Below are 23,938 nucleotides of genomic sequence, written 5' to 3' on the forward strand. Positions count from 1 at the left end.
AGTTCAACCTCAATGTTTTTCTACACAACACTTTCCTCTTTTGAAAATGAAAATAGTTAAACCAGACGTGTTCCTCATTCAGTCTAATTTCCCTTTCTAATTTTCATTTAATCATTTTAGAGATCTATTGTGTCCTGTTTACTCCATGGTTGGATGTCCCTCACGGTCCAGCCTCTATTCAGCTATCAAATTCAACAAAGCCATCAGAAAATATTGCCAAGAATTTGTTTAAGTTTGTGTACGCCCACAGAGACATAAATATTCACTGTGTGTGTGTGTGTGTGTGTGTGTGTGTGTGTGTGTGTTCACATCTTTAGTTCACATGCAGTGCCTTTTTGTGAATGGTTTTGTTTTGTTTTTTATCTATATGAAAAGCTGTTTACAATTACATTATCGGTGTACTCACAAAATTGTCCTAAGTAAAACAAATCTGAAGTATTCTGCTTTATCACAGCTCATTTAATCTTAACTCATAGAGTCTTTCCATTAGCGTCATGCTTTAACAGTGCAAGTGAAGAGCACAAGGTCAATGAATAGGGATTTGTGAATGCATTAGCAGATTTAGTATCTTAGGTCATTTTAATATACCTAATGCTGCAGGAAGAGTCAACTTCAGAATGAGGTCTGTTACTGTAATTATTAGCATTACGCACACTCAAAAAATAAGCTGTTGAACAAAATTAAACTATAAGGAAAACTTTTTCACAACATGGAATTATGTTTTTACAACAAAATCATTTTTATTTATTTATTATTTGTTGTAATCTTGTTGTACGAACTTAAAGGAACTGTATGAAAGAAATGTATTTCAATGAATCATAAAATGGCCCTGATATGACACTAGACATTAAAAAATCATGTTAATTTCAAATACTTATATCACTGACAACATTAGTCAGGCCAGGATATTGTCATTTAAAAGTTGTTGTTGCAGCCCTCAACTGATGTTGATGTTGACATGATGTTGTGTTTTGGCCTGAAGCTCCGCCCTCCACCTATCGACCAATCACGAAGTCAGTAGAGTTTCGGTATCCGGGTTGCCAGCTCTGCTCTAGTTACCACAGCTGCAGCTACAAACATTCCTGCTGGATCCTGCAGCATATCTGGCAACCTCGAGTCGGGGGGAGGGGGAGAGGGGATACACAGCACTACAGTCATTTGAAAGTGATTGCAGTACCAGTTTTGGCCACAATCTTACACTTCCTTTAAATTTATTTAGTCAAGAAAATATGTCATTCCTACTAGATAAAGTAGGAAAGAGGGGTAGAACTGATGACCATATTAAGATGAACTGTCAAACAAATGTATTTTCTATAAAAACTAATAGTCAACGCAACACTTGTTCACATGCTAAGTATAAAATTTGTAGCATGCAAGTAATTATCAAGTATCTTACAAGATATCCTTATTCATAAGGTTTTAATTTTATTTGTTCATCAGGCTAACAGTGATTAGGTAGGCTTTAATGTATTCAGCCTTTCAGTATAGGCCTACAGCAAAGTAGAAAGAGTTTGGCCTCATAAAATAATCCCCAAAACAGCTGTCAAAATTTACCAAAAACAATACTTTTTTTTCTGTCACTAATTAATATATATATTCATCTCAATCGAAAATATTTTTGTTTTTAGAACATTTATTTCTAATGTGTTATTAGAAATATTTTTTTAAATGTGTGTTTTTTAATTTCAAATAAAAATAAACTTATATTGACCCCCCACTGGCTATTCTACTTGTTGCTCTTTACATATCTACATTGTGATTTCCTGTCCTGTTTGAGCTCTGGTTATCCAGCACTGGTTATCCAGATTTGGTGATCCTGAAAAGTACCTATCCGGATCAGATTGATCCAATCTGATGTTGCTTTAAAAAACTGGCTCCAAAGTAAGATGGTTTATGTGGTCACGGATCGCAAAAAAAGGATTACTAAATCCTGATCAATTTTATCCAGATAAAACCTTTTGAAAAAACGGGCCCTGGAGATGAACAGAGAGCCTAACATTAGCGTAGATACCACTCTTTTTATGATGTAACGAGTACATCAGGTGTAACGGGAATTGGGAAGTGTTCTCGGTTCCTTAGTTCATTGAGAACAGCATACCCTAACCACATATAGGTCTACACTTCACGATAATGTAACCTCAAAAATCGACACACCATAACACAACTTTAAATGTCAAATTAATATAACTGTCAAATATAAGTATAACATTAAACTTTAACAGGTCTTTCCTTTTAATAAAATACTTATTAAACCGCACTTAATTTCAACAAAGTATGCTGGGAACTAGAAACACAATGCTTAGTTTTAGTCAGTGCAACATAAATGATTCATATAGTCCCAACACAAATGGTTTAGGTTAACTTAACATTTTACAAATTTAATTTAATTTAACATAATAAAATTGAGTAAAAATGGCAATTAGGTAAAAAAATCTAAAAATATGTGTTTTTTCAGCTTATTTTATTTAAATAAACTGAGCAAACAGCTAGAATAAATATCTAGAAATGATTTATATGTTTCCATATAACTAACATTGTTGTTCGCTATTCAACAATGAACTGAGCATGCTGTTTAAATTCCAATTTAATTCCCGAAGGTGAAAGGACACCAGAATTGCAATTTGAATTTAAATGGAAGGAAATAATTAAAATGAAATTTTTCACTTTTTTTTTTTTTTTGATTGGCAGGTTCCCCCTGCCAATCAAACTGTCACAGACAGACAGACAGACAGACAGACAGACAGACAGACAGACAGAATTAGTAGAATAGATAGAATGAAACATGGGGTACACTCTAAAAAATGCTAGATTAAAAACAACCCAAGTTGGTTTGAAAATGGACTAACCCAACAATTGGGTTGTTTTAACCAAACGGTTGAGTTGTTTTAACCCCGCAATTGGGTTGTTTTAAATGTTGCTTAAGACAATAGCTGGGTTAAAACAACCTAATTGCTGGGTTAGTCCATTTTCAACCCAATTTGGGTTGTTTTTAGTCCAGCATATTTTAGAGTGTAGGTTTGGTGTTTATTGGGGATCCTTAGCTCCTGCACAATGGTTCTAAAACCTTGAACACACTCTGTCCAGTTGCAGTGACAGGTGGTTTTTGGGGTGGGGGAGATGGGGTGGTTGTGTTAACACAGGCCAACAGCTGCACAAAGGAGTCCCACTGGTCTTTTCGGGGGACGGGATGTCCCCTCTCAAGCGTGCCATTTGCACCCCCCAATCTCACTCCTACACCAACCCCCTCTCACCTCAATAGCGTCCACTCTTATCCTCTCTTGAGCAGATGCCAGCTGGGCTCTACAGGTGGCAAGCAGCTTCGTAATTCATAGGATTCAGCAAAACATTTTTTTTCTTTTATTATTGTTTTATCCTTCATGATATATTAGGTTATGTTAAACTGAACAGAAGAAACATTGAATAAAAAGAGAAACTGATTTTGTCTGATGCAATATAACTGTGAAATTCTTCTATCTTTTATTTGAAAAAATTACATTAATGTTGTGAAATTTGCTATTTTTTGCTTCATGTTAGCTCATCTAAGCACCAATAATAATATAACTTATCACAAACACCAAGCAAGGCAACAAGCACTGCTGGTCATTTTATCATTTGCTTTGAATCGTATTTGGCCATAATGACATTGAAGGGATCCCAGTTTCTTGTGTTGCTGTATTTCCTTTTGAAACAGGAAGTTTGGGTGGGATTTTGAAGCTGTAAACATAGGTAGTTTTAGAGGAAGGGACGTTGTTGTTCTAGAGCATTTGATTGGATCAAATAAGTGAGTAACAGTAGGAGTCACCAATATGTTAGGCTGTTGCTTGCGAGAAAGACTGCACATTTTAAATGCACAGATGTGGTAAAAGGTGTTTTTGTTTGCAATTTCCAATTTGCACTAGCATAGGCCTATACATGACCACAAAGCTAACATGCATGGAAAAAAATCCACAATACTCCAGTTTTGCACAATACATCAATCCACAATACATAGAAAAAAAAAACTTATCTCTAAATAGTCATTACAGCATATTTCTATAAAGGGATTAGTCCATTGAGTCACAACTAGGCAGTTTGAACATTGTAGACGCACTCAGACGAAACCTTCTGAGGTAAAACAGGTTGGACAGGTAAAATAGGTAACAATTTTTAAAAGATGCGGGCTTGTAAACGAAGCAAATAATTAAATGAATCTTATAGTTATTATTATAAAGTATAATTTCTAAACCGTATTAACAAACCATCGAGGGTTTTTAGGGATTCGCTACTAAATTTCTACATCCACCCCTACGTAAAATGTGGTACATTCCACACTGGAGGCCGGGTTGGGACGTTCTTCAGCTCACAATGAGCTGCATGCCATCACCTTCAGAGCGGCAGAGGAAGCACACAGGCGTCCGCTGTGTGTCAGAAAGTTTATTGAATCTCACCGCTCCATGAGGCCGTGACAAATCTACCGTTTTATGACTGGACTTTAATCACGGGCTCTACATGCGTCCATCGTAACCATAATATTTTCCCAAGGCCCTTTAGTTGATTGTTGTGGGGATTTTAGGTGGCTGAGCAGAAACAGGGATCGGTCTCGTGTGCCTGTGGAAATCCGGAGCGACTGAAGAAAGTTTCTCCCTGCCTCAAGGAAGGAATGAATACATTTTAGAGAGGAAAATCCACGCTTTAACGAAAAACATGGAATTCAACCATTTCGACACACAACCGGGGATAAATCAGCTGACACCATCAGAAAAACGTAAGTCTATAAAGTCTGTTGTTAATCTTTATTTCTCCCCGTGATGTATGAAGAAGTCTGTTGAATAGAGCAGCCTGCCTGCCTGCCTGCCTGCCTTGCCTTCCACCGACAATATCCGTTCAATAATATTAGCGGAGCAAAACTGCAATTTTAAGGAAAACTTTGACATGGTATGCAATTACACATCCCTAAGCTAGTTTATTCAAATGAAATAATAATAAATAATGCTAGTACGTTCCCCAGATAGCATACGCACGTCTCCTATATGTATATTAAAGAGCGGCTCATCTGGAAAGCATCTGACTAACATATTTAAAAAGTCAGTTTTACATGCATTCTAAATCATAAAAATCGAGAGAAAAAAATCATAAAAAGACGTTTTCTCAATGTCTATAACATCTGACACGAAATGTCTTAGAGATGTAGCCTATTGCAGAGTTGTATATTAATTTTATTGTGCATTAAATAAATATATAAATATATTACATTTATTGACGTATAGTTTATGTAGTAGCCTATGTGTGTTTATGTAAAAACAGACAGATAAACATGTATTTTTATTTTATCCATTAGGCTACTATCTTTTTATCCAATGCATGACTTATTTATGGTGGCATATGTGACGTGTGTACAGTGATTCAAGTCATGAGATGTTCGAGCAGGAATTTCACAATCCATTCAGGCTGAATGGACAAATAATTATATATCAGACATATTCACATTGTTTTTCACACAACACGGATTTTTAGCTAGTAGTTATGCTGCATGGTCTCAGCACTAGCACTGTGTTTTGCTGTCATTAATTGTGCACCGCCTTTTTTCTGTGACGTCACTCATGCTGTATTTAACGTGAGAATATCAAATCATTAAAGATGAGTTTCCAGTTGATCGCAATGATTGATTCATCATTAAACACATTAGCTCACATGTAAGTGATTTCTAATGAATCTATTGACTAAATCATCTTGTCAATGACGCCATAGTTACCAAATATATAAAGGTTAGAACCATATGATCTTCATAGTGATTTGGATGATCGCCTGACAGCTAGAAAGATCAGGCATTAAGATACACCCTGCAATTATGCATGTCTGGATAAGCATATACTGCAACATGACAGAGTGGATCTATTTCTCAATTCATATTACAGTCATTTAATGGAGCTCTTAAGACGAAGGAGATCTTTAGGTGTTGAGGTTTGGTTGTTGCTTCTGATTAGGACAGTTTATGTAACATGAAGCCCTTTTGCAGAATCTAGGTTTTGCTTCCGATTTCTCCTGGCTTCAGGCTTATAATTGAGCATTGGTTTGTGTAAAACTACCACAGATCTGTTTTTCTTTTCCGTCTTTGCTGAATATTCAGTTAGGAACTCCTTGCAGATACTGGGTTTTAATCCATGATTGCTTCTTTTGCACTGGCAATCCTCTGTAGTTTTATGGTTAGTGATAAATATGTTTACCAAAAGTCATGTAGAAATAACTAACTTGGTCATGCTTCTATTGCAGATATGTCATTATACTAGTGACCATGGGGGCTTCACGGCTATGACTGTTAAATATCCTTGAGACTAGTTTGAACTGCTTGTTGACCTTGCAAAAATGTCTAATTCTGGACATTTTGTCCTAAAGTGAACCTGAACAAGATGCGTCTTTTGTGTTTAAGTCCTTGGCATTTAGTCCTTCATTCACTGTTGACTGTTACTCATTAACTTTCTTTTTTTATCCTTCATAAGAGCTCTGTTTGTGTCTTTAGATTGATTAATTACCTTTTGTTGTCCTTTCATTTTATACCAAAGACGCATTGCATGCTAGTGCACACTTAGGAGCCCATTATTCAATTGTTTAAGAGAAAACGCAAAGTAAATGGAAGTTGTCAATGTTAAAGGCATGCTCTCAATGGGAGCTGAGGCGTTTTCAGTCTGACGAGGTCTGCTCTGTTGAGTTTTGCCCTGTCAGGACTTTTGAAGAGCATCTTCTAATCTCTCTTTTCTTTAGATCTGCATTCAGGCACGAGTGCCGCTTGGTTCCCCCCGCCTTTCGTTTTACATTCCCAACTGTCGACACTGTCTGGGCCTCTTTCTTTGTAGTCTCCCTTTACTAACCTGAGAATCAGTCTTTAATGCACTTGAATCATTAAGATTCATACCTTTCAATAGCTATGTTTCCATCCAAAGTTGAGAATTTTGCTTCTGCGCAAAACTGGAATACCACATAAAACATTTGCGAATAAAGAACCACATCACGTGTTCTAGGGAACGAAATCGACACTTTTTGGAATTGGCACACAATATCTGTAATAAAATTGAAAGTTTCTGCAATCGGTGAAGCATCGTGTCTCTTTTTTCCCCCTACATAAATGGCTTGCTTTATGCATGATGACTGCACAATGAAATTAGTCCACTGATTCGTCCAGTTATCCAATCACATCCACTGTTGAGGCAAAGTCACGTGAGTCTTTTGTTGCGCATTAGCCCTGCTGCGATAGTCGGTTAGCCGGTGTTGTGGTTACATGACTTTCCCACAGCAGTCGTTTTGTTTCGTTTGATGCTATTCACACTACCGCTAATAATGCCTAGTTGGACCAAACAAGACTAAAAAAAGACACTTGTCTTCAGTAGCATATAAAGCGTGAGGCTTAAGGATCTTGGTTTTGACGCGATTGACTCTGGTTCGAATCCTCCTTTTGCCTAGCTCGCTCTTCTCCCTTTTCCCATCACATATCATCACATTGGAAAGGCGTTCAATAAAAATTAAGAAAATGTTTTAATAATGGAAATGAAGTGCCTACGAAATGTTTAATATTAATAAAAGCATTTTTTGGGTAGGGTTAGGGGTAGTTGTAGGGAGGGCTTTTATTGACCCATTAAGGCGGCACCCATTTAATAACAATTTACACTCTGTTATTATTGCATCCTGTTAATTTATAACATTTCTGAGGTGCAAATAGCGCATCTGTCAAAATAAAGTATAAATTGCATGTAATTACTATTTACACATATTGCTAAGAACTGCTACTTTTACATTGTGTAAATAGAATATATCACTATTTTCAATTGCTATTTACCTCATTAAAGAGCATCTACAGGTATTTGCACTGTGTAAAATATCATCTATCGCTAAGAAAATGTTATTTTCACTTAGTGTAAATTAGTGTTGTCAAAAATATCGATATTTCGATATGTATCGATACTGGAATATCTGAAACAATACGATTCTCAGTTTTTACAGTATCAATACCAGCTGCGCTCTCCTCTCCGAACGAACGCGAGTTGACACACACCGGCATATTCTCACTCAGCCCGGTTAACCTCTGAGCACGGCGAACGTGCGTTCTGCTGGACTTTTTCCTCCTGACAGTGTGTTAGTGTTAGTGTGTGATCGGTCTGTATTTCGTGCGGGATTGCACATCAATTAATTCTACTAATCCCTGCAGATTTCGTGCTCACATCTGAAGCACACACACATAGCCTACCGTAATAAAGCCGCCTCTGACATGATACAAGTGCAAACATTTGCTTCTTTTTCCAGCTTATTATTGGTCAGATACACTCAAAGAATTATCAGTGCACATCTGGAAGAGTATTAACGTAAACACAGTCGCAAACAGTTCAGGAAGAACGAGTAACAGGATGTTTAGGATCCATGCGTCCGTTAGTCTTAAAGGGACCGCAGTCATTTGTTATTCAAACTACAAAAAGACAAACGATCAACTGCTCTTGACTGATCAACTTGTGTAACTTAGTTTCATCTGTACGCTATTGAATTTTTTACAAAGAACATTATCCAATGTTGTTTTAAATGTAATTACTATGCATTTTTTTTATTCAGTTTCTTATCTGAATGTTAGACCTACCTGAAAAAATAAAGCAGTCTATTTAATTTGTATCTTCTATTCTATTGCATTTATTTGTGCTATTGTTTGTAATCTGTTTATTTGTTCTTATTTTATTACTGTTTACTCGTCTTTTTAAATTCAATTTACCATTCGAAATCAAGCTTTCTTGTGCTGTGTGTAAGCTATTGCAACACAATTATCCCATTGTAAAAAATACATTGAGATAATTTTAATAGTAATTGATCAATTGATCAATAATTGTTCAAATCAAAACGATGCCCAACCCTAAGGAACATGCTGGCCACATGAATTTTTAGTAAAAAATAACAATGAATAATGACAAGTTCTGTTGTCATATTAAGCATCTTTTCTTTTTTCTTTTTTTTTTACTGTGGTATCGATTTAGTATCGATGTATCGATATTTTAGTCTGGTATCGTATCGAAGTCATAATTTTGGTATCGTGAAACACGATAAATGCATCAATCACTTTGCACTTATAGCCCTTTTCCACCAGAATGAACCAAATGCCAAGTCAGTTCTTAAGTGGTTAGACTGATGAGCCTTTAAGAACCGGTTTGGCTTTCCACAGGCTAGAGAGCCACCACAGAGCAAGGTCTTACGTCAATGTATACGTCTTATCTTTCTCAGCAATGCTAGCGCAGTAGCGGGAAACACAAACACACCAGGCTTGTTCGAGATGCATCGGCGCTGTGCGGGCCGATCAGCATGTGATATCAAAATACAGCGTGAACGATTAAAAAGCATAAGGAGTCGTATGCTCTCGCTGTCTTTGATGTCATACGTGATCGGGCTGCACGACGCGTGCTGATGCATCTCGAACAAGCTTTCCATCAACAATGGCTCTTGGCTTGGCTTTATGATCTATATCAGCATATATTGCCGATCTCAAGTTTGTGTTGGTCACGGTAACCCCGCCCCCGGCCGCTGACGCAAGTGGTTAATAGCCGCTGCCTAAAATCATTTAGTACAGACTCGATTAAGCTGAACGAGAGTCGCAGCGCAGATCAGCAGCAGGAACCAGATTTCATCTATCACAAGAGTGAGGAGCTAACTGACAAGATCGTGGAGGATTTGGTTTCAAAGCGGAATGTAAAAACACATATTTTTAACCGAGTTTACAATTTTTTTGCTGATGTGTTATTTTGTTTTTCAGTAAGTATAATAGGCTAATGATCCCACCATTCAAGCAATCCACCCCTAATTTGCGCTAATTTGAAAGTAAAAGGAGCACAGGCATTCATAATGCTAATTAACTGAAACCGTTATGAAACCTGGTTTGCAAGTGTGAACATGCACACTTACTTTCCCTTTCAAATTAGCGATTTAGTTAGCGTGATGCCAGTGTTGATTAACCAGTGGGAAAATATCCTTTTGCACATTGAGACATTTATTCTATAAATGTGTTTCCATCATAGTTCATGCACGTCTTATTTTTTATCAACCTCAGTTGAAAGCAAACTTTCTTAATGCACATTTTCAGAATTTTTGTGAATCTTGGCGTTTCCAATTATTTATTTTTTTAAATGCATAAAATACTTTGTTTAAATATGTTGTCTGCAGGTTCAGTGAAATCTAGTGGCAACTAATGAGAATTGAGAGTAGTGATTGTCCCATATCTAATAATAATATTTACTTACAGAAAATGAGATGTATTCACATTTGGTGAATTTAAATAAATGCTTATTTTGCATTTTTTTTTACTTGAGATTTGCTTAAAAAATGTTTTTTTTGCCAAAGTCAGCAAAATGGCCAAATTTCTCAAAATGACATTGAGATATTGAAAAAAGTGTTTGAAAATATTGTCAGAGAAATGAACCTAGTTAGTATATTGGTATATTTCAGAACTATTTTTAATATCGATAAAGTGCAAAGAGCAGAGATGTGTCCATGTTTTATTACTCGTGAAAGCACTGTTGACTTTTTTTATTCATGATAATCCCAATTCCATGGTGTTCAGGTTTCAACAGAGCTTAAAACACATTTGTCAAGGTCGGTGTTTTCTCGCTGTGGAGAACGTGGCAGTTTATTGTGATCAATAAATGTTTGCTGCTAGTAAGTGGATATCCATTTGAAATAGTATATTTATCAAAACAAGTCCTTTAGCTTTCTGAACAAACAAGTCTCATAAATCTCACTCTTTTGCTATGAGGCTATATGATAATATTCCTCCATCCAAGTTTATCCAAGATAAAGTTATTCCTCCTTTCAAGTTTTATCAGGCTGTTTTTTTCTTTTCTTAAAAAAAGCTGCATTTGGGAGCACGATCCATTGTCCTTTGCTTAATGAGTATTATTTGAAGTTATTTTTGAGATATTTGGTGTCACAAGAAAACCCTTTTAATGCATGTCAGCTCTGTGGAGGCTAAATTGTCAGACTGACAGGGGCCAGTTTCTGTTGCGTAACATGTAACAACCCCCAACCCACATACATTTACACACACCCCTCTCTGTTAGACCCGAGAAACAATATTCAATTTGAACTTTAAACTTCTTAACTTTCCCCGCCAAACATGGAATTTTCCGTTATTTGTGAGAAAGCGTTTCCCCAGAGTTATTTCAGAGATATTTTTATCTATTTGCACTAAGTGAAAATAAAGTTTTTGGGGGTTGTTACATGTTACACAGCATAAACTGGCCCCTGTCAGTCTGACAATCTCTTTAGCCTCCGCAGAGCTGACATGCATGAAAAGGGTTTTCTTTTGACACCAAAGATCTCAGAAATATCTTGGAATTTTACATTTTTCTGTTTTCACTGTTATGTACAAGGGAATTTCCAGATCAAAACACAGGCGAAGAAGACGCAGAAACGAGTGATCGAATATGTAAGCAAATGCATATGTAAAATAACTTGATTATCAACATTAAACTGCATATAAACCAAAGCTGCCTAATGTTACTGAATGAAATGTCAACCCAGGATGAGCTCTAGAACTGTGGAGCTTTGGGGGTGTTGATGGACTCAATCTACTCCATCTGTGTTTGATCAACGTTTTTTTTTTTTGATCAACGTTGATCAATTTTTGCTCAATGTTGCTTGTTAAGAAAACTTACCCATATTCAAGTGTTGATAAAAAAAACAAGCTAGAATAAAACATTTTTATAAATAAAAGCATTAATAAAAAGAATTGTTTTTTTGTTTAATGGCAGAGGTTCTGTTCTGGCGGCCATCACATTTTTGTAAAAATTATCAAAAACGCTGATGCTGGCTGGCAAAAAACACACACAAAAAACAAACACTGGTGGGGAAAGAGTTAAGCAGCAGAAAATGACCCCCATTTCATTAACTACTTTGTAAAAGAAGGAAGAAACCATGACTTTGGAAAATATATTGTGCACTAAATGAAGACAAAATTCTATCCCATTAGGCAGTTGGCACATTATTTAGTTCCTTAGAATGGCGGGAAATATTTTACCTTGGCTTCATGCAGATGTCATTAAATGAGTGCCGACAGCCTACAGGGGAAATGTGTTTAATTGGCATGTAACAATCAAATGATCCAATTTTATTAATCCCTACCACAAGCTTTAATACTGACACTCACATGCACATATGCACCAGCAATAACTGAAGCATAATCAGCCTGAGGAATAGTAGCGGTTCTCCACTGCATAAGATCTGGCCTAGAAAGTGTGTCTCTGGAGTAATTAATCCTCCCTTAAGATTTGAATATTGTCAGACCCAGAAAATGGCAAGGAAATGTGAAGAAAAAGGGATTTTTAAAGCCATACATCTAGGGATTGTGTAACTGGGTAATATTGGCCCTATTTTAAATCTAGATTTTGTTTTTCTTCATATTCATAATAGGCTTGACTCTTGATGATCCAATTTGTATGACCTCAAGAATATCAAATAGGTTTACAAATTGTATTCATCTGTTCCCACAATGAGTTTGCATTGAATAAAGGATCTGGTAAGTCCTCTGTGTAGCTGTGTGTAATCTTTTGCCTCTACATAACAAATACGCTGCAGCCTCCAATTTAGAATTTAGAAAAAGGGATAGTCCATCTAAAATGAACACTATTCATTTACTCACTTTCATATCATTCCAACACACTATGTAGACCTGCAAAATGTGAGATGGGAGGAATAATTATATTTCAGTACTTTTGCATGCTCTCACAAAATTAGCTTTCTCTCTCAACAGTATTGCATGCCTCTGATAAACTTTACATCATTAGGTTTACTAATATGTAATACTTTTGAGACGAAACATAAACAGATTTGTGTTCTGCCTAGCAAATTTGCATTGGCTCACAACATATTTCGTGTTCTCTTTCAAAGTTATTGTGTTCCCCTGAAATCTTTGCATTGGGCAAAGGAGATTCAGCTTAAATTTACAGTAAAAAAAAACTATTTCATCATGAAATTATATAATGTTAATATACAACCTGAACCTATATATCTGTTTTTTTTTCTATTGTAAACAACCACAGTGGAGAGAGACACATGATGAATCAAAGATTATCACAAGTGAGAAAGTAAACACACACACCCACACCCCCCCCCCACACACAAGATGTAACATAAAACCCTAATGTGAAAAAAAAAGTTAAGAAGAAACGGCTATTTCAATAAAATCAGGTTTTTACTGTCACTGTTTTACCATTAAAATCACCAAAAAAATTGTTACAGTGAAGGAATATGAATTTTTTTGGGGAACCCACAAGTTTAATGAGAGAACATCATATATTTTAAGTATTGAAATTAGGAGTGCACCGAAATCAATATTCTGGGCCGAAACTGAAAACCAAAAAAGAGGAAACCAAGGCACAAAAAAAACAAAACACCAAAAGAATTTAAACAGTATAAAATAAAACTCAAACTAAAATGTTTAACTTGACATCACTCTTGTGTACATTAAATAATAACGTAATCAAATATAAAATAACTGCCTATTTAACTGTTTAAAGTAAAGATTAATCCTTATTATACTTACAAAAGCTATTTAATCAAGAGCAGTAAATTACATCCTTATCTTTTGTTTGACATAAAACCCCATTAAACAGACAGCATTAAAGGCTACTGCCCCTTTAAGACTTTATCCATGGTTATGTGTCGTCTTTCTTGACTGTATAAAGTTCACTTAAGGCATATTCAGACCTTGTCTATCAAGTTGGCATGTTGACATACTTTTTTTATGAGTTTGTCCGTTTAAGTGCAAGACTTGAAAGAGAACTCAATTTTTCGCGCTGAGATGTGTGCATGCTTTCGGATGAGTGAACAGTGACAGATCTTCTCACAGCGCGCACAAGTTCTTATTCGCGTCTTCTGGCTCTTCACCCGGGTAATGACGATGAAAATGACTGGTCATATTCGAACATACTGCAACACTCACATGCATTGAACATAGTTTACAAAGAGAGAGCCAGTACGGGTATCCATCGACAGAAACATAAAGCATTATTTTCAAGTTACAACCCATATTATGAAAGCAAATTTTGCATGCCATTCGGAAATCAAGGTGCCAGAGTCTGGAGGAAGACTGGGGAGAAGGAAATGCCAAAATGCCTGAAGTCCAGTGTCAAGTACCCACAGTCAGTGATGGTCTGGGGTGCCATGTCAGCTGCTGGTGTTGGTCCCCTGTGTTTTATCAAGGGCAGGGTCAATGCTGCTAGCTATCAGGAGATTTTGGAGCACTTCATGCTTCCATCTGCTGAAAAGCTTTATGGAGATGAAGATTTCGTTTTTCAGCACGACCTGGCACCTGCTCACAGTGCCAAAACCAGTGGTCATTGGTTTACTGACCATGGTATTACTGTGCTCAATTGGCCTGCCAACTCTCCTGACCTGAACCCCATAGAGAATCTGTGGGATATTGTGAAGAGAAAGTTGAGAGACGCAAGACCCAACACTCTGGATGAGCTTAAGGCCGCTATCGAAGCATCCTGGGCCTCCATAACACCTCAGCAGTGCCACAGGCTGATCGCCTCCATGCCACGCCGCATTGAAGCAGTCATTTCTGCAAAAGGATTCCCGACCAAGTACTGACTGCATAACTGAACATAATTATTTGAAGGTTTACTTTTTTTGTATTAAAAAACTTTTCTTTTATTGGTCGGATGAAATATGCAAATTCTTTGAGAAGGACCTGTACTTCCAACACCGCAGACATGTTGTTTAGACAAGCCCATGTAGGTCAGGGTTTCTGTTTGTGTCATCATAACATTTCGGCCGTATTGTTTTGCTGATGAAATTCTTTTGAGACCGAAAATGCGCTTATGGGCCATTCTCGGTCGAAAACTTTCGGTGGCCCGAAAATTCGGTGCATCCCTAATTAAAATATAATTTTCCCTCCCTGGTATGACCCTTTATGGGCTCCATAGTCTGTATACAAACCTTTATGACTGTCCTTCTTCTTCAAAACACAAAAGAAGATATTTTCAAGAATTCTTTTATCCATTTAGTCCATATAATTTATAGTCAATTGGGTCCAAAACAATATTCGACTACATTTTCATTTCATTAAAAAAAAAACTTCTTTTGCGTTCCACAGAATAAAGTTATACATGGTTTAATTCTTTTTTTTTATTTTTATGAAGTAAGTCATAATTGAAAAGCTTGATGCCCAACCTTGTCCTTGAGGATCAACAATCTCTGACTGCATATTCTTTAGCTTTAGAAGATAAATTGTATGATTATCAGTAGATCCGAAGGGTAAAATGATCAGTGAATTACAGCTTAAATTGTAAATTTTTTGGATGAACTTTCTCTTTAAGACTGCAGATATGTGATTTTGTTGTAATCGGGGTAAACATTGAGCTTTTTCAGTATGAAGACAGCATTCACATTTGTCATTTACAGCAGGCGCTGTGTTTTCTGGTGTGGCCACTTAGTGCTAGGAATGTTAAACATTCCTCACTGAATGTGTGTCTTCTGTTCAGCTGAGGAGCTAGAGAGAGAGAGAGAGAGAGAGATGAGGGAAGTGTGCGTGGACAAGCAAGGAACGGTGTGACAAGATTCCAGAGCTCAAGCCTGCATACAGATGGAATCACGTCAGGTCTCCTTTCCTGTGTAGCACCCAGATGGTGTAAATCACAGTCCTCAGACCTGAAGCGTTTGTGGGAGAGCACATTCTCATCTTTCCCTTTCCCATTCTGATTGGATAAAAGCATCTATCCGCACCAGAATCAAATGTTCTGCCATCTCCGTTACACAGAATGCTTTGCTGTATTTTTTTAAGGAAAATGGTTGGTCTGTTAAAACTGCTTTATTTGGAAGACCACATATAAAATGTCACTACTATATGACAGACTTCACTAAAATGGGTGTCTTGAGGAATCAGATTTGTCTCTCTGGCAAAAAAGACACGCTTGTATTGTCCGATCAGACAACTGTCTACCAATCTGGGGAGGGACTACTTGTTAAAAAAGATGTGTGGGTGAGGCTAACATTGGTGAAATTGTGGCTTTAAGGTGGGAAAAATATTTGTTATGCAACTAAGGAATTTTGGACAATGAAGAATGTGAAAAACTGGGAACCACTTGAATTGTAAGTAATTATGCTATCTTAAACTAAGAGGTGTGCTAGTTACCAGTAATTTGTAGCTGGTTTTAGCTGGCCTTCCAGCCTGACTTGCTGAAAGTGCCTGAAACCCCCTTTAAAACCAGCTAATGGACCAACTAAGACCAGAAAACCAGCTTAGACTATATGGTTATTTTTCAGGCCTTTTAATACTGTCTGTGGCTTACAGTTTTTAATAATGAATTGTACTTAAACTCTTTCCATGCTCCTGATTTTAATGAGCTCTTCTGAGTGCTCTAAAGCACTTGTGCATATAATTTGGTGATTCACTACACACTTCATTAGTCTCAGTTTGCATTAGTCTTCAAGATGCATAAGATACAGCAGATCACTTGTTCTTCACTGTTTTTAAGCCCCTGCAAACGTATAAACAAACAAAAAATGTACTTTTCTTTAATGCAAAATTGTATGTTCATTAACTACAATTCAAAAGTCAGTATTAGAATAAGAAACAATAAAAATTGCAATCAACAGCACAAATAAATGGAATGGAATAAAGAGGGATACAAAATAAATCTGGCTTTTCAGGTTTTTCAGGAGGGTATATTCAGGTTAGAAATACTATGCCGAAATTAAAATAATCAAATTTAAAATAACACTAGATAGTTTATATTTTCAAAAATGAAACAGATTAATGGTTACAATTAATTTAATAATTTTGTCAAGAGCAGATAGTGGTTTTCTGTGTCTTTTGCTCTTTGATTAGCATGCCCGACCGCAGGGATATTACACTTCTGTCTCTTAAAGGCTGTGTCCACCAAATCGTTTTCTTTCTACCTGAAATCTAAAAAATGCTAGGCACTTGAGTGTTTTTTTTCTTCCAGTTGATACTCTTTAGTTGTTAAGATACGTAATATCCGTGGAAGTGTTACTAGCATTTCATTTCACAGATAATTTGTTTCTATATTGATTCTATTTAAAAATGTTGGTACAATGTAAAGTATTCGCTCTGGCTCATTAAATTATTTTGTCCCGTTATTATGCTTCTTGTTTTCACCTGTTGTTGCTGTACAAGCAGAATGTGATGGTTGGTCAGTTTTGTATTTGTCCCGCTCCTCCTCCATTGTGATTGGACGGCTAGGTGAAAAGTGATGAGCATTGCATTTTACTCAAAGTTGAACAATCTTTAACTCTCGACGGCTGGTAAAAAACAGCGAGCGCTCAGCACCTGAGCGTGAAATAGATGCTTTGTGCCTCGTTATGCTGTTCTAAAAATGTAGCGCTTCTATTGAAATCAATGGGATATGCTAGCCAGCTGTAACCCCTCCTATTCGAACAGCCCGCTCCAAGCGGGACTCAAACCCAGGTCCGCCGGTATGAGAGTAGGACGCTCTAGCAAGGAGGCTAAAGGCTGCAACCTCTAGCTGCAGTCGCTAGAGCGTCTCTTGAGGACAGAGGAGTGATGTTTACTTGCACAGTGACTACCATTACACTCACCCCCCTAAACCTCACTCCCATCCAGGTCATGGCACCAATGGAACCCCTCCTGTTCAACCCACCCACTCTAAGCGGGACTCAAACCCACGTCCGCCGGCATTAGAGTCAGATGCTCTATCAAGGAGGCTAAAGGCTGCAACTTCTAGCATCAGTCGCTAGAGCGCCTCTTGAGGACAGAGGAGTGAGATTTACTTACTTAGTGACTACCGTTACACAGGCACGTGAAAATACGCTTTGGTGGACACACAACCTAAGAGTTATGCATGAGCCCAATTTATTGACTACGTTCCAGTCCAGAGCGGACTGTGTTTTTAACTAAATATTCACCTAGACCGTCATTTTAACATAACATTGTGTGTATTTGACAGTTTAAGCGCAGTTAAACATTAATTTTGGTACTTGGAACTCACAAGTGACTTGAGAGGTGGCCTAATGTGTGAGCGTGCACTGTTGGTGTGAAAAGTGATACCTGCGGGAATCAGTAAAATAATGTGCAATACAATCACTATTTAACTGGAGCGAATGCGAAAAGTGAGTTAGAGCATGCTGGGGTGTGTCACTTCACCGTCTGAGAGAAGAGAGTGCGAACGCACAGCAAACGTTATTGCTTGTGCCGCTAGCATCAAAACGGACCAGCTCGGAATTGGAAAGACGTGAGACTAGGCATGTGCCAATATCAATTTTTCATGTTGCGATTAATTGCTGATCTTTTATCACGGTATACGATATTATCACAATATTGAAATAAGTTGCAAAAAAAGTGTTGTCATAGCATGACAGCTTTAAGAACTATTTTTGTAATAACAAAAATAACTGTTTAAATTCAATAATACAATGCACCAAAAATATATACAGCTCTGGAAAAAATTAAGAGACCACTTAACAATGAGAAATCAATGTTAAGTGGTCTCTTAATTTTTTCCAGAGCTGTTAAAGTAACATTTTCAAACAGATTAAAGTGCAAAAGAATTAGGCTGTAAAGAACGACGGGTAACAAATTACAATAAGGTCTCATTATTTAATGCTTTAACTAAGATTAATTTGTTTATTAGATAACTAAGATACATTTGTTACAGAAAGAATACTGTTTTTGGTAATGTTAGTTAAGAAATACTGATCATTGTTAGTTTTATCTTAGTTCCATTAAAAAAGTTCTTTTGATTTTAATATTATTAAACAGTAACGAAGAAATTAACATTACTGAGAATAATTTTTCATTGTCAGTTTGATAATAATGAATTAACATGTTAACTAATGAACCCGTATGTCTCAAAGTTTTTCTGAACAATAATGAATAATCTAAAAATTCTATTCATTAGGGCATGTTGTAGTCCAGATTAAAACATAAAAATGTTTAAGTTTGAAAATAAAGAGCCTATTAAGTCTTTAAGTATTAAGTATTTGGTGCTATGATGAACAACATTGAGATTACAAAAAAACAAATTCCTGTTTTAAAAACTTCACTAGCACTTGCTTTTGTTTGCGGGGTTTCCGGCGTAACCACAGCATTCTGCAGTTCATCGGCGCCCTCTGCTGTCACTGAGCGGTCTCCTTCACTCGTTCATGTGCTTCTCATTTACACCTGAGCGCGTGTTCCTTTGACGCAGAATACAGCGTTGTTGAGCATTTATACAGTTGATGGGCAAAGTATTCTTGAGTGCATTATTAAAAAAATTAATAATTGTTAATAAATTACTATTTACGATATTTTGAAGTGCCCACGATAACAATATTGTGCATATCCATTATCGTGATATATCGCATTACCGAAAATCGGCACGTCTACGTGAGACTGACCAACCGGACACCAGTCTGGGCCGATCATGCTGAAATCGTCAGGTTCCGTTCTCTGGCTGGTCGATCTCTACATCTTTATCCAAAACATTAGATAAGTGAGACATTTTGCTGTCTACTACCTAGTACCTAGTCAGCTTCCTCTTTAAAATGAACACTCAAAATGACTGATTTGAAATGTCTTTCACAGGCAGCACATTTCTGTGCCACACATTATTTTGACCAAAGTGTAAAGCATGTTAGTTGACTCTGTTTCCATTTTGGTAGCTTATTTCGGTGATTTCGGTGGAAGAAACAAGTATAGATCCTGTCTACAGTGATCTTATATGCTGTATCTGGTTTGTTGTTAACATGTTGCAAAGCATTAAATACCTGTAATGCCTTAAATGTTTTCTAGGTAGTCAGTTAGCTAGATTTTTATACAGCTGTTATCTTTTAAAGTTGTGATGAAAAGGATGTATACAGTGAGACCAGTGAGACATCTTTTCTTCTGTATTGACGCACAGATACAGTGAATCAGATTATCGAAAAATAATTAAAAACAAGGCTCTGGTATTGGTTGTTGATTTGGATTTAGTCAGATCTGAATATGTGTTGCAGTCTATTGTAAGAAAGGGCTAGGGTTTGGTTGCTAACTGACGGATTGAAGAAAGTCAGGCATCACCAGAGATCGTTTTCACCATAAGAATTACGAGGTCAAAACAAAAATACAAATGCACTGAAGAATTGTTCAGAATAACATGCATTTAAAAAAATTAGACAGGCTTTATTTTCATTTCATGCTGACTTTAAAGTCACTCTGAGAAATCTTTATGGGCCACGTTGTCATACTTCAGGTGGTGTAAAGCTGAAAGGGCAAAAGACAGGAAGCCTTGGAATGCCATCAGAGACTTTCCTGTTCGTACTCTTTTGCTTGTTTTATGTTCCCTGTGTTCAATGTTTTGACGTCTTGATGTGTCCTAATTTTAGCTCCTAACAGCTGTACTCTTCTTTGAGCCCTGCTGTATGTTGTCAAAGACTTGATTTACAGTCTGTTTCTTCTGGAGGTGGGAAGATCATCTGAGGGAGAAGGTGGAATGTAGTGACAGTCAGCTGATCTGTGCTGTAATGTTGGTCTGACGCAACTAAATGACACTGATCTAAGTTTCAATTGTGTTTTTGTTTTGTTTTCGCACATGCAGGTTTTCGATTGTAATTTCTTTAGGGATGCAGAAATATTTTAATTATGGCCGATACTAATAAGCTGATGATAATTTTCATGTTATGGCCAATTTTTTAATTTATTATTTTGTTCAAACTGATTACTAAAAAATAAAACCAATAATTTTAAATGCTACAAGTGAATTTAAGCAGATTACAACAATATATTATGCAGAATGAAAAATTAGATATTCATTTTGAAATTTACTAAAACTTTACATTTAATATTGTTATGAAATGAGTAGCATTTTTGGGCCCTATCATATACCTGGCACAATGTGACGCCAGGCACGACGCAAGTTTTTTTGCCAGTTTCAGCCCGACGCAGTTATCATTTTCACGGCAAGTGCCACATTGTTTAAAGGTGTCATCAAGTGGTTTAAAAAAAAATAATAATACTGTTTTCTGAGGTCAACTTATGACATTCGCATGGTTTTTACATTCAAAAACATGAATTACAAAAACACAAAAACATGCTATTATCTGCCCTGGTTTTGAGGCTTTCTCCTGCATGCTCGGTTTTGATGGGCATGCCGATTGGAAGTAAACACCAATGGCTGGGATAAGAGTTGCATATTTAATGAGCTTCAGCTCCCTCGTCAGTACATGTGGGAACGGTTTTAAAAGCGTATAGGAAAACGGCAACTGGACTGAATTTCCCACAGGGCTCGCAAAACGTACTTTTTGGTAGTCCGTCTGGAAAACACACAGCCCTGGGACGTTGGATTTTGCGAGCCCTTGCCCATACATGTCCAAGTCTGATCCTGAATCGTAATGAACCAACAACAACACAAATAAAGGATTCTTCAGCCTTTGACAGCGTGCAAAGGTATGTTCTGTTAGACACTTACACACAATAGATGTCAAACGATATGTAACAAGGTAATACTATCAAATATAAAAAACATTTTTACTCACATTAGTATGTTGCTTCATTCATTCGTTCATTCATGTAATCTCATCTTGTCTGCAAATCCAGTCTCTAGTTTACAAACGAGTCTTTCCCATGTGAGCTGGATATTCATTAAAAATAAAATGCATCCATGCATTTATAATATTGGAATCCGAATGAAGCTTATGCGGTAAGTTTACTGCTTGGAAGTTCGATCTGGTTTAGCTCCATGTAGGCCTATGTCATGTCAGGCTCGAGTCAGTGGGCGGGGCTTCAGAACCAGGCATTGTTCATCTTTGATGCGGCGTTTCACCACACTATGACGTCAAGGTGTGGCATATACTGAGATCGATCTTTAATGGGTCTGGTGTCAATAAAAGCTTTTCTTTGACTAACAAGGAAGTTTTTAGCTCTGAAACTTACAGGATATTCTTATATTACCATGACCTTTTATTTATCAAAAGCTCAAGGGAAAGTTGATTTCTCAATTCATGACCCCTTTAAATAGCATATCACGCCCATGGGCGTGCTGGTCTGAAAACAAGGTCTGTTCAGGCAATGGCATTGTTGGTGCGTTGTTAGTTTGAAGCAACTGAAAAGACTGTGCCATTGACCAACAAAAACTTGGTCTTAAGTAAATAGAGAAGTATTTTTTTGTTATTTAAAAGGCATGTTAGTAATATGCACCTATAGGCGGGTACACAAATGAGCGTACACTTTGCTTGTTACACACACAGGGATGCTCAGCAGCACACAAACATTTTTAAATATTACAAATTAGGGCCGGGACTCAATTAAAAAAATAATCTAATTAATTAGAGGCTTTGTAATTAATTAATTGAAATTAATCACATTTTAATTGCATATAAATATTTGACCTGAGAACAATGAGAAGTAATTTTTCACATGGATTTTTAGTATACCATTGAATAATGACTGAATACATAAGCTTAATCAACAAAATATTGTTTATTTATTTCAGTCCAGAAAACCAGCGCAATGTTTGCAAAGTGTAGCAAAAGCATATTTGTGATATTTGAGGCTCGATGTGCAGCGGTGATACGCAAATTCCTTGTTGTATAGCTTGCACACAACCATGCTCTTGTCTACGCTTCCATCCTTTCGTTTTTTAAAAACAAAATTTCCCATCCACGGGGCCAAGCAAAGCGGTCTCATCAGCTTCTTCGTTCATGTTCACTATGGTTTGTTGTTGTCGTGACTCGCTCGTGAACGCTAGTTGGTGTTCCAGTATAATCGGTCCGTCGAAACTCATTAATTGAAAAACGTTCCGCGGTGAAAAAATAAGTGTGGTTAAAATTGTTATTTATTTTTTTGCGTAATTAATCTTAATTAAAGTCCCGGCCCTATTAACAATAAAAGGATTCCTCTCTGGAGAAGCATTCAGTCTTTTCGCTTGCAAATTCTGCCATGTAAATATCAAATTTGCCATGGTGCAAGCCCAACTGGCTTTTAAAGGGAATGGGAGATGAGACTCTTATTGGTTTATTGTACCTTAATTATTCATGTTAGTTCATGGTGCATAAAAAAAGGTTAACAGATAAACCTAAGGCCATCCTTAAAAATATTCTTGTTTGCCGTAACCCGACCGACCCTGTCAATTTAGGGCCGACTCAATTTTTTATTTTTTTTCCCTTTTAGTCCGACCGACTTGCCGGTTGTAAATGGGCTTTAAGACCGACCAATTTCTTTTTTTACTTTTCAAACAACTAATACAACAGTAATAAAATAATATGAATTATATTTTAGAGTATTATAAATGTATAAATTGCCTGGGCCATACAAACGAAGGCTACGTTCTTTCGTTTATAGAAAAACCCGTGACGTCATCTATGTTTACACTATGGTTAACGGATGTCACACTATGGCCTGTGCGTTCGTTTCGGCTCATACTCTCATTCACTGTAACGTTAGACTGTTAAAGCCCTGTCAGAGATTTCGCCGCATTATGTGACAGGAGTCAGGACCATGGACACGTTACACACACCAGGCAAGTGCACTGCAGAGGGGAGGGCTTTAAGCCCCTGCCCTTTTTGAAAATGAATCAAAAGTGCCCCTCTCAACATTTATCATTACTATATTGTGGCGAATAAAACAACGTTTTATTATAACAACGTGTACAAAACAGTAACAAATGGCGGAAAAGCCGTTTATCTTGTCTGTCAGTCTGAAATGTCGTTGTCATAACGCGTTGCTATGGGTAGCGTGTGTTCTGCTCGACCTGCAGCGCGTGGTGGGAGCGGCGGCACTAGTTGTAACTTGAAAAATAATGCTTTATGTATGGTTCTGTCGATGGATACACGTGCACTACAACAGCGATATTAAAAGAAAACGTGGGCAAAACGGTCTATCTTTGTAAACTGTGTTCAATGCATGCGAGTGCTGCCGTATGACCAGTCATTTTCGCCGTCATCACTCAGTATATTCGCCAGAAGACGCGAATGAGAACCCTCTGCAGTAAGAGAAGGTCTCTGT

The 23,938-nt window shown here is 37.0% G+C and overlaps 1 protein-coding gene across 5 annotated transcripts in view; it reads left to right on the forward strand.

Moving 5' to 3' along the window:
• Positions 1-4,344: 4,344 nt before the first annotated feature.
• The window catches only part of map7d1a (MAP7 domain containing 1a), a 62,759-nt gene continuing 43,165 nt past the window's right edge, over positions 4,345-23,938 (forward strand). For 4 of the 5 annotated variants that reach the window (XM_067448198.1, XM_067448201.1, XM_067448200.1 and 1 more), the window contains exon 1: positions 4,346-4,744. In XM_067448198.1, coding sequence (XP_067304299.1) covers positions 4,684-4,744 — 61 coding nt within the window. In that variant the 5' untranslated portion in view covers positions 4,346-4,683. Of the gene's footprint in view, positions 4,745-23,938 lie in introns of all 5 variants that reach the window. The other variant, XM_067448199.1, reaches the window with a different exon arrangement.

Source organism: Pseudorasbora parva, chromosome 7 (genome assembly GCF_024679245.1).
Source record: "Pseudorasbora parva isolate DD20220531a chromosome 7, ASM2467924v1, whole genome shotgun sequence".
Taxonomy (NCBI): Eukaryota; Metazoa; Chordata; class Actinopteri; order Cypriniformes; family Gobionidae; genus Pseudorasbora; species Pseudorasbora parva.